The sequence below is a fragment of the Aythya ferina genome, assembly GCF_964211825.1.
Source record: "Aythya ferina genome assembly, chromosome: 15".
Taxonomy (NCBI): domain Eukaryota; kingdom Metazoa; phylum Chordata; class Aves; order Anseriformes; family Anatidae; genus Aythya; species Aythya ferina.
The window spans coordinates 7,377,676-7,393,922 of NC_140314.1; the positions used below are offsets into that span (position 1 = coordinate 7,377,676).

The 16,247-nt window shown below is 39.4% G+C and overlaps 1 protein-coding gene across 7 annotated transcripts in view; it reads left to right on the top strand.

The window, feature by feature from the left end:
• The window catches only part of TECPR1 (tectonin beta-propeller repeat containing 1), a 28,489-nt gene that overhangs the window by 5,986 nt on the left and 6,256 nt on the right, over positions 1-16,247 (top strand). For 6 of the 7 annotated variants that reach the window (XM_084536526.1, XM_084536527.1, XM_084536530.1 and 3 more), the window contains 18 exons: positions 947-1,129; positions 1,633-1,755; positions 2,461-2,586; positions 3,881-4,055; positions 4,153-4,253; positions 5,490-5,591; positions 5,978-6,123; positions 6,963-7,486; positions 8,345-8,490; positions 9,448-9,603; positions 10,131-10,280; positions 10,913-11,070; positions 12,361-12,488; positions 12,787-12,889; positions 13,586-13,682; positions 14,080-14,159; positions 14,478-14,534; positions 15,984-16,158. In XM_084536526.1, the coding sequence (XP_084392652.1) occupies positions 947-1,129; positions 1,633-1,755; positions 2,461-2,586; positions 3,881-4,055; positions 4,153-4,253; positions 5,490-5,591; positions 5,978-6,123; positions 6,963-7,486; positions 8,345-8,490; positions 9,448-9,603; positions 10,131-10,280; positions 10,913-11,070; positions 12,361-12,488; positions 12,787-12,889; positions 13,586-13,682; positions 14,080-14,159; positions 14,478-14,534; positions 15,984-16,158 (2,730 nt within the window). The remainder of the gene's footprint in view (positions 1-946; positions 1,130-1,632; positions 1,756-2,460; positions 2,587-3,880; positions 4,056-4,152; positions 4,254-5,489; positions 5,592-5,977; positions 6,124-6,962; positions 7,487-8,344; positions 8,491-9,447; positions 9,604-10,130; positions 10,281-10,912; positions 11,071-12,360; positions 12,489-12,786; positions 12,890-13,585; positions 13,683-14,079; positions 14,160-14,477; positions 14,535-15,983; positions 16,159-16,247) is intronic. The other variant, XM_084536531.1, reaches the window with a different exon arrangement.

Below are 16,247 nucleotides of genomic sequence, written 5' to 3' on the forward strand. Positions count from 1 at the left end.
AGTTTCTGTCCATTTAAGAATGTTCATTTTGCTAAGTAAATATGCATGTACTTTAAAAAATGCAAAACTTGAAAATCGATTTGGTTTGTTATTTTAAAACTTTTGTTTTGTTTGTTCTAGCCTATGAAAAAATGGAAAACAAAACACTAGAAACTACAAAAGGAAATACTGTGCAAGAGAACAGAATTAAACTCAAGTAGTTTACAGACAATGTGCAAAGCAGTTTAGTAAGATTCTTAGTAAGAAAAAGTAATATTTTGCATAACAGCAATGTAATTAAACAACTAATTTCCCATATGCCCTAAAATGCAGGACAGTATTACCTAACCAGTCTTGCCAGTGTTTCTATAGCAGGTAAAACTGAGGCGGAAAAAAAGAAAAACCGCAACTGCATTGGTGAAGAGCCTAGCAAGTTACTTGTCCTATAACTGATTTAGGAAAAAAAAAATCAGTAAGATATGATACAGGAAGATTCATTGATGTAGTTGTCTTTACATAGTTTCTGGTGGTGAAACTATGGTGTTTTCCTAGTGTAGGCCATGTGTTAGTCAACTTTCTCACGTGAGATACCTTAAAAGTCCCAAAGCTATCTACACAGGAGTTATCCTAATGCTTCAATATCATGGTGCCATACATCACCAAAGAAAAATGCACTGTAAGTAGTAAACTATATCATCCATCATTCCTATTTATGTAGTTGAAATTTGCTTGGTCGGGACTAGCTCTGCAGTCAGTCCTTCTGTGATACTTTAAAACAGCTTCTACCAAAGACCATATTAGCTGGGGACCTACAGCATGATCACTTGCTCATTCACCCCAAGAATTATTCCTCTTCTACTGCAGAAAAAAAATAAAAAGGTATAATTTATGACTCACTAGGGCTCTGTAGATGTCCAATGAGGTGATGTGATCTCAAATACAACATTTTTGTTATTATTTCTGGCAGCGCTGGAATCCAGTTGGTGGCTTTTGTGAGAAATTATTGCCCAGTGACCGCTGGCAGTGGAGTGATGTGAGCGGGCTAAAACATCAGCAGCTTGATAGTTTCACACTGCCTTCACCACACTGGGAGTGGGAGTCTGACTGGTATGTGGATGAAAATATTGGAGGGGAACCAACAGAGAAAGGGGTAGGTGAACAATACCAAAAAGAGATCTATTCTGGGAATCCTTAGTCTGTAAAATAAAAGGCACTTTTATAAAATGGCAAAAGGTCTGTAAAAATAAAAGGTACCTCTTAACTTCCCATAGCTACTTCTTTCTGGGAAATAGCTCAGCTATAATACAAAACAAGCAAGGATCTTGTCTGAAGGCTTTTGAAGTCCATAGGAGTTGTTTTTTCTCTTTGGATCAGGCCAAGAAATGCTGCCAACTTCGTATTGCTATTTAAAAACGTACTATGAAGAAAGCAAAGTGCTTTACTGTATCTTGTTTGTTCTGTGTATGTCATGCAGAGGAATTAGGACATGATTCATAAATCATTCACAGAATTAGCTCGTCTGTTAATCAGGCTGTTAAGACATGCACAGTAGCCTGTACTGTTAGGAATGACTCTTGTGCAGAATCGTTCTGAGTTAAGACTTCAAGCTTTTTCTTGGTCCAGTTTTTCACAAAAGAAAACCTCTGTTTGCAGGGCTGGACTTACGCCATAGACTTCCCCAGCACCTACACAAAGGATAAGAAATGGAATTCTTGTGTGAGACGCAGGAGATGGATCAGATACAGGAGATACAAATCACGGGATATTTGGGCAAAGGTTCTGGGTATCTTTTTAATATTAACTAAACCATTGTTTTTTGTTTTGTTTTTGTTTTGTTTTTTAAATAAAAATTAATTCCTTTGCACTTATAGTTGATTATTGCTGCTCTGGAGGTTAGACTTCTATTCCTTGACTTCCAACCTTGTAATTCTTGCAAGCTTAAACGGAAAGCTGGGATTTTTCTTAGAAACTTGTGGTAATAAGGTACCAAATCTCATGTTAATGCAGTTGGTTGGAGATAGATGTTCAAATCCTCTGCAAATTTCTTGCTAACTTTTGAAGTTCCTTTGGTTATTGACAAAGCATTCTCTTTTGAGATGGCACCTGCTTAGCATCATTTAACCAGCTGTGTCCTTTATCTGTATAAATAACTGTTATTTAATAAATGTTGCTTCATTTTGAGAATGTGCAAAAATTGAGATGTTCCAGCTTTCCAACTCAAAGAACATCTGTTTGGAATGTTCTGTGAGCAAAACTTTCCTTTAGTTTGGGACTGAAACAAAGACTTTTTCATGCTGCTTCAGCAGTGTTTCCCCGCCCTTTATATATAGCAGCCTTCAATGAGAGAAAGAAGCTCCATGCTTAGCCTCTTTAGAAGCGATACTAAAACTAACCTGCAGAAAGCAAGTTAAGCCACTGGCAAAATGGCCTATCCATTTGCAGCATCTTTTCTGTTCTCAGTCTTCCCTCTGTTTGCTCCAGATCGTATCACGGGATGATCCGGATCAGTTGCCAGACCCTTTCAATGATATCTCAATTGGAGGATGGGAAATCACTGATGAGCCTCTTGGCCGTTTATCAGTGTGGGCGGTTTCTTTGCAAGGAAGGGTACGTGCACATTCCATACGTTTTCTAATATAAATTACTACTGAAAAGGAGTTAAGTACTTTTAAAGCAAGGCATGTTTGTTATGGTAAGGAACTACACTGCTTGTGCAAACAGGCCTGCTCCTTACTAAAATTCTCTAGGATCGAGAGATTTGAGGTTACTGATTGAGTCTCCAGACTTGGCAATACGCAATCCAACTGTGGAATGTTTTGAATTTATTCTCCTTTGAAAACTATACATCTTTCTTTTGTTGTTGTTGTTTTGTTTCTGGTTTTAGGCCCATTGTAATGCTTCTCATCTTCTGCTCAGTACTGTAGAGATAGCTTCTTGCTTTCCTTCCTTCATTGTTAGAGCATGCATCTGAGTAGCCTTCCTTTGTCTCTAGACAATTTCTAACTTGCGGTCTCACAAGGAAGAATGTAGTAATTGTAACAGGTAGCCTGAGACTGCACTTGCACTTGACACTGCCTGGGGAGGCAAGCAATCTTGGTTAAATTGTTTAAAATGAAATTCCCTGTGCCTCAGGCTTCCCCATAATAAGTGACTCGCATCCCACTCTGCAGGCTTACCTTGACTGACATTATAAAATGCTTTCATTTCTCAAAGTAAAAGTCTCTAGAGGAAGAATGTATTTCTAAAACTGGTGATTTAGCATGCCGCAGTCGTCTTTTGGAGCACTTGTATGACCACCACAGGATGCTTTCTTTGACATTCCTGTTTTGACTGGAGTGAAAAAAATCATGCAGGCAGTCAGAGCATGACTGGCAGATGGCCGGGATGTCACTGCAGGCTGCGCAGAGAATGGAATTTTTACCTATGTTGTGGCAAGCTCTGTTCAGTGAAAGCGAGGTTGGGCTCTCATCTAACAGGAACATTTTCGTGTTGTTTATTTGTTCATTCTTGTTTTGTATTTTTGTTTGTTTGTTTGTTTTTAACATGCCTTGAGATATAACAAAGTGTTTTGTTTTGCTTTTAATGTTGAAATATACACAGAACTTGTAGCAACAGGTCACGTGCCCAATCCAGATTCAAGTCCATGATAAAAGCTAATCTGTAAAAACACCTCCTCCCTTAGTACATAAGGAAATAGTCTTCAACAGCATAATTGACATCAAAAAATACTTCTAACAGCCAGTGCAAACACTGCATTAAAAAAAAACGAACAACTGTTGTTAAAGGAGGACTGTTCTTTCATCAGGATGTCATCGTGCTTCTCTGAATAGCTTCATTGTTGTAGTAGTATTTTGTAAGTTTTTTTTGTGTGTGTTTTTTTTTTTTTTTTAAATTTGTCTAGGTGTGGTACAGAGAAAACGTTTGCCATCACAATCCAGAAGGTTCCATGTGGTCCTTAATCACCACTCCTGGTGAAGTTGTACAGATCAGCTGTGGACCGTATGACCTCCTCTGGGCAACTCTTTGGGAAGGGCAAGCTATTGTGAGAGAAGGAATTGATAGGAATAACCCTCAAGGTGAAGTGTTGTTACATTTAGCATGAAACCTCTTTGATTTTTGTAATGTTGCATAAGGAAATAACCTACAATGGCTTCCGGGCTTTGTTTCTTGCAGGAATTTCCTGGAGTATTGTGGAGTCCCCAAGCTCTGAAAATGGGATTATGCACGTCTCTGTGGGAGTTGATGTGGTGTGGTGCGTTACAAAAGATCGGAAGGTAAGAGGTGTTATGCTCTGGTTCTGTTTTTTTCTCCCTTTTTTTATCTGCTTTTCTGAAATGGGCATGTAACTTTCATAGGAAATGTCGATGATTTGGACTCCCTATACGCATGGTTTGGGTAATTCCAGTCCCCATGCTGTTACAGGAATATGCTGTGGTTTATGATACACATGTACGTACTTGCGTGCAACTTCAATATTCCCTTCAATGAATCCCTTCATATTGAATCAAAAAACAGGGTTTAATTCTGTTTGGGAAGAAAATGTGTTTGATTTCAAACACTAAGACATTGTAACAGTTCAAGATTCTTACTTTGACATCACAGACAATTTAAGAATAAGATGGATAATATGAATGAGATTCCTCATAGGCTGTGTGGCTTATGGGCTTCTTTACATGAGGAAGTGATTCAAATCAAGGTATTTACATCATTGGTGTAACTCTCTCCCTTTGGGCATTTATTTTGGGATAAGCGTATGTGTTTTAAGTAATTCAAACATTTTAAGCTGTTTTAAGTAATTGAGTTACACTGGTTTAATGAGTTACTGCTTGTCAGCTGAGCCATGGCAACTGACTGTCCAGCCTGCTCCATCTGCCCCTAAAACCACTATAATAAATGTAAATAAGCTAGTAGGTTTTCCTTCAGGTTTGCCAAAGGTAGTCAAGTACACAGTCTGTAACATGTTTCAACCAACAAGTTCTAAAGTAGCTACTTGTCATTATAAGACCATATCCTAAATATAGATGCATAACTAGAAGATTTTCCAGGTACCCAGCCCACAGACACTTTCTCATTGGTAAAAACTAATCTAAGACAATTTAAAGAGCAGTACCAGTTAAAAAAAAACCCTTTGTCAGTTCCCTCTGTCAGCTCAGCTTCACAGCAACACTGTTTGGAAGTTGATTTAGAGTCACCAAAAATAGCCTACAATTGACATGTAATAGCAAATATTTTCCCAATGGCTGAGAAACTAACTCTGTCACAGAAAGTCATAGCATGATGTGTCCTTGTGGGCTCTTCAGGCTTTAGTTGGTCATAAAGACATTGTCTGGTTACTATTAGAATTATTTTATCCTCACCTGATTAAAACAAACGAACATGGAGGTAAGTGACTTCTCAAGGCAATGCCGTAGTCAGTATTGGAGATTAAGACTAATCCACTAAAGAAATTAAATTCCAGCTGTCTACCTACTTGTACAGAAAATGCAAACTACAGACTTTTGTCGTTGTAGGTATGGTTTAGAAGAGGTGTGAATTCACATAATCCTTGTGGAACAAGCTGGATTGAAATGGTTGGAGACATGATGATGGTAAACGTAGGCTTAAATAATCAGGTAAGACACCTGTATACCAGTTGTGAGGTTATTTGTGTTCCTGTTTGTGCAGATAGTATTCACATGTGAACTGTCAGCAGTGCCAATATGGACAGCTGAGCAAGAGGTCCATGTGCTTGAACTGCTAGGAAGGAAGGCATGGCTGCATTCCTCACCAGAATACAACAGTCAGCCTGTCTCTCTTGTCAGACATTCAGGTTCAGTCTTCTTTTGATGGTACTGAATTTCATATTGCATCTACAGTATCAGCAGTAAAGAAAAACAGAAAGGGAAAATGCTGAGTCTGTCGGGTTTTTGCACTGAATTTTCCACCACTGCACCTTTTTGTACATGCTCTTTTCCTGCATTCCGTGCCATTTCCTTCACCAAGCCCTTTCCTTCCCTAGGTCTGGGGGATTGGCTGTGATGACAGGGCAATCTATTTTCGCCAAGGTGTCACACCAAGTGAGCTCAGTGGGAAGACGTGGAAAGCAATTGTATGCGGCCGAGACAGTGACAGATCTCAGACTGGGAGCTCAACAAGTCTGCTCAGGTGCGCAGTAAAATACCTGCTTGAGACTCTATATGCCAGGAGTTTCAGTGCTAGGACGTACTTCTGTACATTCTGTATGTTCAAGTGGTACAGACAGGGAAGAGCAGGGAAGGCATCTCTAACCATTAGGCATGCCGAAAAAGCATTTGCTTTTTTGCCATTAAAATTAACAATAAGCAGCAGTTGCTGCAGTCAGAAGCTGATGCTCCTACTTTGGAATTCACTGCATGCTTCCAGCACAGTGTGTTCTTCTGGCCTTTATTATCCCTATCTGGAGCTGGTCTCTAAAAAGATAAAATGTTACATGTGAAGTAACGTGAAGGAGTGTCAGCTTCACTTAGTGATTATCCTTCTCCAGAGCATCACTGTACGTTTCTTTCCTGAGAGATTAGACCAGTAACTCCCTGCTGACTGCTTGCTGTTGGTTGTGCAAGACATGACAATGCAGCCGGCATGCTACAGAAGCTACTTAAGTCAGAGTGCTCTGAGTAGAAGACCTCTCTAGCTAAGACAAAAAGCACAAAGTTAATAATGGGCTTAAAAAAAATAAATCTATTTATTATTTCATATCCTGAAAATGGGATGTTGCTTCAGTGTTTTTCTTGGAGTTGCTGATAGCCAACACCCCTGATTTTTTACGAAGATCAATGAGATCTCCTCTTAGATCCGTGTTAGACTCTTTTTTTCTTAATGATAGATTTTGACCTTTAAAAGGAAGTGTGCTGTTTCTCTCCTAAAGCTGCAACACTCTGTCAATTTCTGTCTGTCTGTTGTCTCAGGCCTGTGTTAATTTATAATGTTTTGAATTATAGTTAATGAATTATCTATTTGTCCTTCAGTGCTGGCTGTTTCTTCACTGATGATATTCAGAACCAAACAAATGCGGTCATTCCTGGTGATGCAGACACTTCCTCTGACACAGATCTTCCAAGCATCCCCACGTACCTTGCCAACACTCCCCCGATGGGAGCTGCAGCCAGTGGCAGTGGTAGCAGCGCAGGCAACCAGACAGCAGAAATATGTGCAAATTTGACTGTGGATCCTCTGGACTCTGATCAAGGAGAAGCCAATGTTGCTTCAACTGGTAATAAGAAATCTAATCTTGAAAGCCTTAAGTCTACAAACCCAAATCCTTCTGCAGAACTGCAGTGGACAAACATTGACTTAAAGGAGGCTCAGAAGCATCCAGTCCTCTCTGTCAGCACCTTTGCAGAAACGTCCAGCCTGTCTTCCCTTGGCATGTTCTCGGTGGGAGCTGAGGAGCAGTACGGAGCTGATGAGCACCCGCTGTGGGCCTGGGTGTCTGGGGGAGGCTGCCTTGTGGATTTGCACAGCCCACTGAAATGGTTCACTGTCTCCTCAGGTACAGTCCAGGCACCACAGCAGACTTCAATTTCCAATTTCAATTAGTCAGTATTCTTAAAAAAAATAATAATGTGTTTGGTTTTTGTTTTAAACAAAACCTTGGCACAAAACTTATGATTACTGCTCTTCCTGCAGTTTGTTGTTACGCTCCGTGTCTGAGCATAGTGCTGCATGTATTTAACTGTAAAGCACTTTGGGACTGAGATATGTAAGTGTAAAGGTGATAAGGGAGTTTCTGTAAGAATTTTATAAAATAATCAGTGTGCTGGAACTGCATCTTTTTTTTTAATGGCACTGAAACTGCAACTTCAGGCTAAACCCCTAATACCACTGAACAGTAACTAGAAGCAGTGAAAAAGGCTCTCTTAAGAGATGCCGATGCCACAAATACCACCTTGCCACTACCATTCCTGCTGAGGTAAGGGTAAGACTGAAGTTACTGAGGGGCATTGTGGATGTGAGCCCCAATGATACCTGGATGAGGCTGGAATTTACATTTTTGAAAGACAGTGGAGTATAACCATATTTTAAAAATAGACCATGAGCTGTGGCGTCCTGGTACTTACTAACAGCATAACTCTTAATGCATTGTATTATCTAATTATCTTGCAGTTCAGTGGTAAGTCCCATTTGTATAAAGTTACAGCATTGAAAGATTCAATATAATCATATAGCAGTTCCATTCTGATGCATTATTTACAAAGCTTGGCTTTAATACACTGATTTCAAAGCGTTAATTAGCAAATTTTGTTAGACTGGGTTGATTTGGTCCAGCGTTTAAAGCAGTATCATGATACTTTTTCACAGGACTGTATTCAGAGCTCACTGATAGGTGTTGGTTTTGCTTCTGTTGTAGGTTTGTCGTCCTCCGTGCAGTCTCTTTCTCTGTCTATCACTCCAGCACAGACAGCAGCATGGCGAAAGCAAATTTTTCAGCAGCTCAGTGAAAGGACAAAGCGGGAGCTGGAGAATTTCAGGCACTACGAACAGGCTGTTGAGCAGGTAAGCAACGAGGATATCTACCTCTGTCTTGTGAGCACTTAGATCTGTCAGTACTAGGCATCAGTGGTACAATTCTGATGTACTCATCTGAACTTAGCTGTTAGCTTTTTAATCTCTTCCTGATTTCTGTCTGTGACAGCTTTCTTGGAGTATCACTGTCTGGGCCCCCTGTGGGAAACTGGTGGCTTATTAAACATGGACTAGCAATCTTCATCTAAAAATGTTAGCTGATAGTTTTGTGTAGGAGCAACTGAAGCATTGGTCAGCCATTATTTCATATATTGAAACCTTAAATTCAGAGAAACATTTGCAACAGTGGAATATTGTAAGAATTACTCCACTACAGGATGAGGCTCCTTAATTGAAACAGTGACTCACATAGGTGAACTTTTCTTCTCTGTGAGCCTTAGGTGATCAACATAACTTGCATAAATTAATCAGTGATGATAATATCAGTAACAGCGCTTAAATATCAGCTCCTGGTCTCTTTTCAGATTCATTCATGGTTTTGGTCCCTTCATGGCTAATTACCAAATGCCAATTGCCAAGTCTGCAATTCATTTAATTAAAAACACTTGGAGTCCGGGGCTTTAGTTCAGTTTATGTGGAGGGAGTTTGGTTTAAGGATTATGTCAAAATCTTTCAAAATTGGAACAGAAATTGTGTTAGAGTAAAGAATTAGTATCTGTGTGCTATTGCATTCTTTGCAGAAGTCAAATGTTAACACTGATGTACACATGGCATTCCAGTGCCTTTCTATCCAGTTTTGTCAGTTTTCATTTTGTCTTCAGCTTTCTGAATACTGGTGTACTCTGAATACTGTGTCAGAAGTAACTGATACGATACAGACCTTACAGACCTATAGCAGAGATTTCTTGTGGTCACAAGAAATAACGTTTGGAAGAAAGAAGAGTCATGTGGTTTCCTTACTTTTGAAAATTTGTGTTTGCATTACAGTCAGTTTGGGTTAAAACTGGGATGTTGCAATGGTGGAGAAATTGGAAGCCTCATAAATGGATGGATGTGCGAGTGGCACTTGAGCAGTTCACTGGGAGTGACGGAATGCGCGACAGCATCCTGTTCGTCTATTACATGTATCATGAGGAGAAAAAGGTGTGTCCAGCTCAAGACCCCCAACAGTGTTGTGTATGGCAAAAGACAACCTATGAATGAGAAAAAGTTTTTTAGGGAAGGCAAATTATGATAAGCTGTTGTTTTGGGAACCAATTCAAATGTAGCCCAGGGTAATAGTGAATTGCAAGCTTTTCTAAGCTTTGTTAATGCTCTGTCAGAAATGCCCACTCAGCAAGCATCCACATTGCTTAAACCATCACCTTTGCACTAATTAGGATTGCCTTTGGAAGTTCAAAACATTCCTGGCTATGAAGAAAGAACCAAGCTTAGCTGGCTAGGGTCTGCACAAATAGGGTTGATGCATACCGGCAACATGAACCAGAGGTTGTGCAGGCCTGGATACTGGGCCCCATATAAGGAACAACATTCCTTCTGCACCAAGAATTTATTCTTTGCTACCCTTGGCAGCAATGCCTTGTTCATAGTCTTGAAGTGCAAAAATGCTAGCACTGAGGAAGGTATATCTTGAGTTCACCTTAGTCTCATTTTTTTTTCTCTTGTCTTAGTATATTCATGTGTTCCTGAATGAAGTCACCATTATAGTCGATGTTCTGAACGAAGCCAAACACTCCTTTGCCCTGTATACACCTGAAAGGACGAAGCAGCGATGGCCAATCCGCCTAGCAGCCACAACAGAACAAGAAATGAATGACTGGGTAATTCAGTGAAATTTTCATTTCAACCTGGCTATTTTTGAAATAAAACATAAAAGCTAGTCTCTGAAATCTGAGCATTACATTTACAGTATCTAGGCTTCTTAGCTATCTTCACTAATTAAGCATTTTAGAAGTCCTCTTCAAGCTCCGTCAGGGGCACCCAAGGCTTACTGTCTCCTCTAGAGTTTGCACTGGTTCTGAAGCCACAGTTATCCAGAGTAAAACCAACATTGCTTTTCCTTCCCTTCCTACCTCTGGATATAGATTGGGCTACGAATGAGTTAGGAATTGAATTCAATGAGTCTATTCCTCTGCATTGGTAAAACTGTTGTCACTGTTGTAGAGAATCTTACTTATAGGCAGGCCTGTGTACACACACCAAAGCAAAGGAAAACCTGAAAGACACCTCATAAAGGTCAAATGCTACAAACCACGTTAATTCCTGTTATTCTGTTAAGAACTTCTAAAACACTGAATTCCAGTGCCTTTGAGAAAAAAATGCTAGTTCACTTTGCTGACTTGTAAGAACCTGCAAAGCTAAAATTTCATTTTGTAGTACTGGACCATCGATATGGAAGTTTTTGTTCTTGCTGTAAAAGTAACCTTCTGGCTCTCTGCTTCTTGTTTTTTAGCTGTCTTTGCTGAACATGTCCTGTTGTGAAAGCAGACGGATTCAAGGCCCCCCTTCTCACCATGCCATTTGGTCAGTTACTTGTAAAGGAGACATCTTCGTTAGCGAGCCAAGTCCTGAACTGGAGGCAGGACCACACCTGATGCCATGTGATCAAATGTAAGGGGTTTCAGAAGCTGTTCTTTCTGCATTGGGTGCCTTCCAGCAGAGATTGTCTTTCATGTCAAGTTGGTGACGTTGATGGGCTGTTGGAATGTGTACCACACTGCAGATGTCTGCCAATCACAAGGTTAATGGCTGCCTTCATGCTTATGAGTGCATTTGAAGAAATTCACCAAATTGTATTTTAGTTCTCAGATGATGGAGCTATTCTTGTGATTTCAAAAATTTGGGTTGAGATCCCATCACAAATGACTTGAAAATTTTGCATCTTAAGGATTGCATCCTTAATGTAGTAATGATCTAAATCAAGAGATGGCCTACACTAAAAGTAAACCTAGTCACCGTAACTGTAATGTAATTTGAGTTTTCAGTTTTATCTGAGTCAGGAAATCTGACAGTCTCATTTCTCTACTGTCATTTCAGTCCAGGAACGGACTGAAACTCCTTTAGAGTTTCTATTACAACTGTGACAATGTAGTACTGCAAGTTCTCCAAGCACAAGCTCAGAACTGGGGGGTCAGAGGCCAATCTTCAATTTTTAAAACTGCCTTCAGTTTCTTTGAATAATAACACTTCAGAAATACTTTGGTCCTTTTTCTTCAGGGTAGAGCACCTTCAGCATCTGGAAAATCACAAACTGATGTTCTCTTACATCTTAGTTTAGGGGATCTGTGATTGAAGCCATCTCCTACCATTCGCATAACTAAAACACTTCTCTGCAATTTCTTTACTTTCCCCATTCTTCCCCAGAAAAGTTCCATGGCCAACTGGCTACATAAAGCCCCAGAAAAGGATTAACCTTCCAAGATTAGAAGTATTGGGAGAATTACATCCCTTCTCTTTTTTCCCAATCTCCATAGCAGATATATATGAGATTTGTTTTTTTGTCGGATAAAGGTGATTCCTGCCTTTAAGAAAAATGAGGACCAAGTTAAAGCTGAGGCAGCTGATGGCTGCTAAGACATACAGATTCTAACAAGATCATCCTAACTAGTTCAAAAAAGAAATCAAAACATAAGCCATAAAATAGAAGGAAAGCAGAATACTTCAAAGCCTGAAAATTCCCAGTGAAGGCAGGCAGGTTCCTTCCAGCAACCTTTCCAGTTCAGAGGGAATGCTTTCAACTGGCAGCTGCCTTCATTAACTGAATGAACAGAGGTTGAGCAAACAAGTAAAGTTGCCTTTCCTTAGGATGACAGAGTTGTAGGGGGCAGGGGAAGCATAGATTCCTGACAGATGTAGTATGTAGGATGGGGTAAATGTAAAATTCTGTCCCTTTTCTGGCAGGTTTTGGCGTCAAGTTGGAGGGCATCTTCGACTGATAGAGTGCAATAACCAAGGCATAGTGTGGGGCATAGGATATGATCACACAGCTTGGGTTTATACTGGTGGATATGGAGGTGGCTTCATCCAAGGTAGGGATGACTGTTCTGTGGTGTACGTTTCTTCCTCATCTTCACAACTGGGTCAGCTCTTCAAGTGATTTCAGCTGTCCTTCCTTTAGCCTTTGTCATATGCAGGGGTGTACAGAGAACAGGCCACACATCAGGAAGGACTTGGTATTGCAGTCTTACACAATATTGTTATGGCTATAAAAATATTGTAATATCTTGTAATATAATATCTTACAATATTATTGTGGCTAATAGAATTTAAAATGTAGTATCTGGAACGTTTAGCTTCAGTGTAATCCAAAAGATTTATTTCTCCCAGGACTGGCCAGTAGTGCTGATAACATCTATACGCAGTCAGATGTGAAATGTGTTTACATCTATGAGAACCAACGGTGGAACCCAGTCACTGGATACAGCAGCAGGTTATTTACTTGATTTGTGTTTATTGAGCGTACTTTTTTACTGATTTCAAATGAAGCATCAAGGGGGTTGTTCTAGCTTTTCGAAATAATTACTACAGATATTCTGTCTTCAGTCTCCTCCAACATTTATGGTTAACCTGAGATGGAAGGTACAGAATTTTTGAATTTCCTAGATTTATAAATATCCATTCAAAATCCATTTGTAGGAAAACACTACAGATTTGTGCTTTGTGAGTGCACAAAGAGTGCCTGCTTGCAATACCTTTAATTATTAAGGCCACAGAGTGAAAGTTCTTATTAGGTTACATATATGTTCATGTATATTTTGGTCTAAATACATTGTATATTTCAATACTTGAATAATATATTTAAATGGAAGTACTGAAAAGCATTTACATATATGGGTGTCTATGCCATGGACACTCAGGATTCACCTTGGAATTTTTAGTAGTGAGGAATATCAGTCTAGAGAAAAATATTTTTATGGTTGTCAGGTTTGGTGTGACTGGAAGCAAAAAAAGATTCTTTCCCACTGTGCTCCTCACTTACATAATATTTCTATATACAGAGTTTAATGACAGAAAACTGTTTCATTTATGAAAACAGGAACTGCTAGAGATATTTTTTTTCTCTCTCCCCTTTTGAATGATGTTATTGTAAATGACCTTGCATTCCTTGTGCACTGTCTCACTGCAGAGGCCTGCCCACGGACAGATACATGTGGAGCGATGCCTCTGGCCTGCAGGAATGTACAAAAGTCAATACCAAGCCTCCTTCACCACAGTGGACTTGGGTAAAGTTTGTTTTAAAAGTCTTTTTACTACTAAAGTAAGGCTAAATAGGATACAAAACTTGCAATCAAGTGACTTTTTTTTTTTGTGAGTTTGTCATTACATTTAACTTTTGTTTGCCTATTTATAATAATAATAATAATCTTCCATAGTCAAAAGAACATTAAGCATTGAGGGGGTTTTGTTGTTTAGTGGGACTTAGACTTCTCTTCAGATTGCTTTGTCTTCAGCTGAATTAAAAACACTTGGGAACCTCTGTATGAGTTTATATTGCACGTATTAGAAGGTTTTTAGCAAGTCATTGCACTCCAAAAAGTAGAAAGGGAAATACTGAAAGAGATTATTTTTATGATACAGTAGGTATTGATTGTGCTTCTTGTTGTCTCCTTCTGACAATAGGTATCCGACTGGTATATTGATTTTAGTACTTCAGGTGGAACAGATCGGGAAGGCTGGCAGTATGCAGCAGACTTTCCAGCGTAAGGAGATACCTTTTTCTGCCTAAAATCCTAGCAGGCATTTTTAAGTTCTTGTTTCCTCATTTGCTGTTTTGCACATAAACCATACTTTGACAGGGGCAAGCGTGCCTTGATTTCTCTCATGGTACGGAGACACTAACACTGAAATGTGCTGGGGAGGTAGGGCAGCAAGGTGAAAGTTACCTTAGCAAACAGAAGTTCCAAGTGTTTTAAAGTTAGCAGATGCGTCTGGTGGGCAGATACATAGACGATGCTCTCAGGCTGTCACTGAAATTGGAGATGCTCTGACATCCTCGTGAACACGTTTTGTTTTGGTAGGTCCTACCATGGCCACAAGACAATGAAAGACTTCGTCCGACGGAGGCGCTGGGCAAGGTGAGGAACTAAGATAGAAACACAAGTTTTGATGATAGCTGCTCCCTTATCATCTCCTTTACTTGAGGGGAAGGGTTGTCACACAATCAACAAAAGAAGTGATAAAGAAACATGCAATAACTAACTCACATCCAGGATAAGCTCAGGATCTTTAGCACTCTGGCTCTATATGAAGCCTTTACAGTAAATAACTTAATTGATTTTGTGGGACCTGTAGACAAAATCAGCTGGTGATTCTCTGTATCTGTTTTTCCTTACGGTAAATAATCAAGGAACAATAAAGTCTAGGTATATTAGTACATACTAGTTCACTTGTAACAGCTGAACTATGTCATCTCTATTAGTTACTTTAACATATGAATTCCACATATCATGCACCAGGCCACAGATAATCCCAGCCCCATTTAAATCAAAGTACACTGTATTCAGACGGGTCCAGGAAAATAGCAAACTGCCATTATATTCCATTAAGCAGTGGAAATCTATATTTACGGTTTTTCCAGCTTTTCTATGCTCTCTGTACTAGGCTATCTAACTAATATGCTAAGAAATTGCTGTGAATTTACAGTTATGCATTCTTCTATTTGATACTGAGGCTGCAAAGCTAGTATGTTGGCCTTTGTATAGTATCTTCTAACTAAGGTCCTGAAGCAAACTGTTGTTGTTCCACGATGTTCAACCAACCAAATAACATCCATTTGATCAAAATAAACAACTTGAGAAATACCCTTAAACCTAAACATTTCCTCCTACTTTAACTATCAATTTAAAATTGCAAACAGGTAAGGAACAGCTCAGGGCTGGATCTTATTTTTCAGAATTGGGAACAGAGGAATGCCCCAAGTTTTTTAGGACATTCTTTATAAACAGAAATAGCTGCTGTGATGATAAAATCTAACGTAGTTTCCCCAAGACAGCTCTTAACTCAAAACTGCCTTTTCTCTGCTTACTTCAGGATACTACATTTGCTTTTTAACAGTTGCCACCAAAAAACAAATTGTAAAGTGATTCCCTTACCCAAGGCAGAGGAAGGAATGAATTGGGTGTGAAGTACAATGGGATTCCTAGCTGGGGTCAAACAACCATGATTCAGCTATTGCCCACTGAGTTTTAGAGAGTTAGGAAGCAGAGCTTAGGAAGAGAGTTAGAAGCTGCAAAACCTTCTTTGGTGGCCTTGATTTTATATTTTTTTTTCTAAACAACAACAAAAAACAACTTGTGAAATCAGAACAGATGTAAACTGTCAGAATTCAAAACCTGATGCAAAATATGATTGTTGAAAACCCTTTTAAATTAAAAAATAAATAAATAAAAGCTAATTCTTACTGTACCTATTTAATGAAGAATTCAGGATTGTTCAAACTAAAGTCACCAATGGATCAGATCAGGGAACAAGTTCAGTTATAGAAGGTACATACTTCTGATGGGTCTGGGTTTTTTTTGCCTCAGAAAATGTAAGATAGTCACCAGCGGGCCATGGCTGGAAGTGCCTCCTGTTACCCTGTGGGACATCTCCATAATTCCCAGTTCAGATGCGGTTGATGAAGAATCAGTAGCACTGTGGGCAATCAGTGACAAAGGAGACGTGCTCTGCAGACTTGGAGTGACACAGCAAAACCCAGCTGTAAGGCTCCTTGTTTATTTTTACCACCTTATTAATGTATTTAATGTAATTATGCAAGTACATACACAGAGTCATGCAGTGCCTTCTGT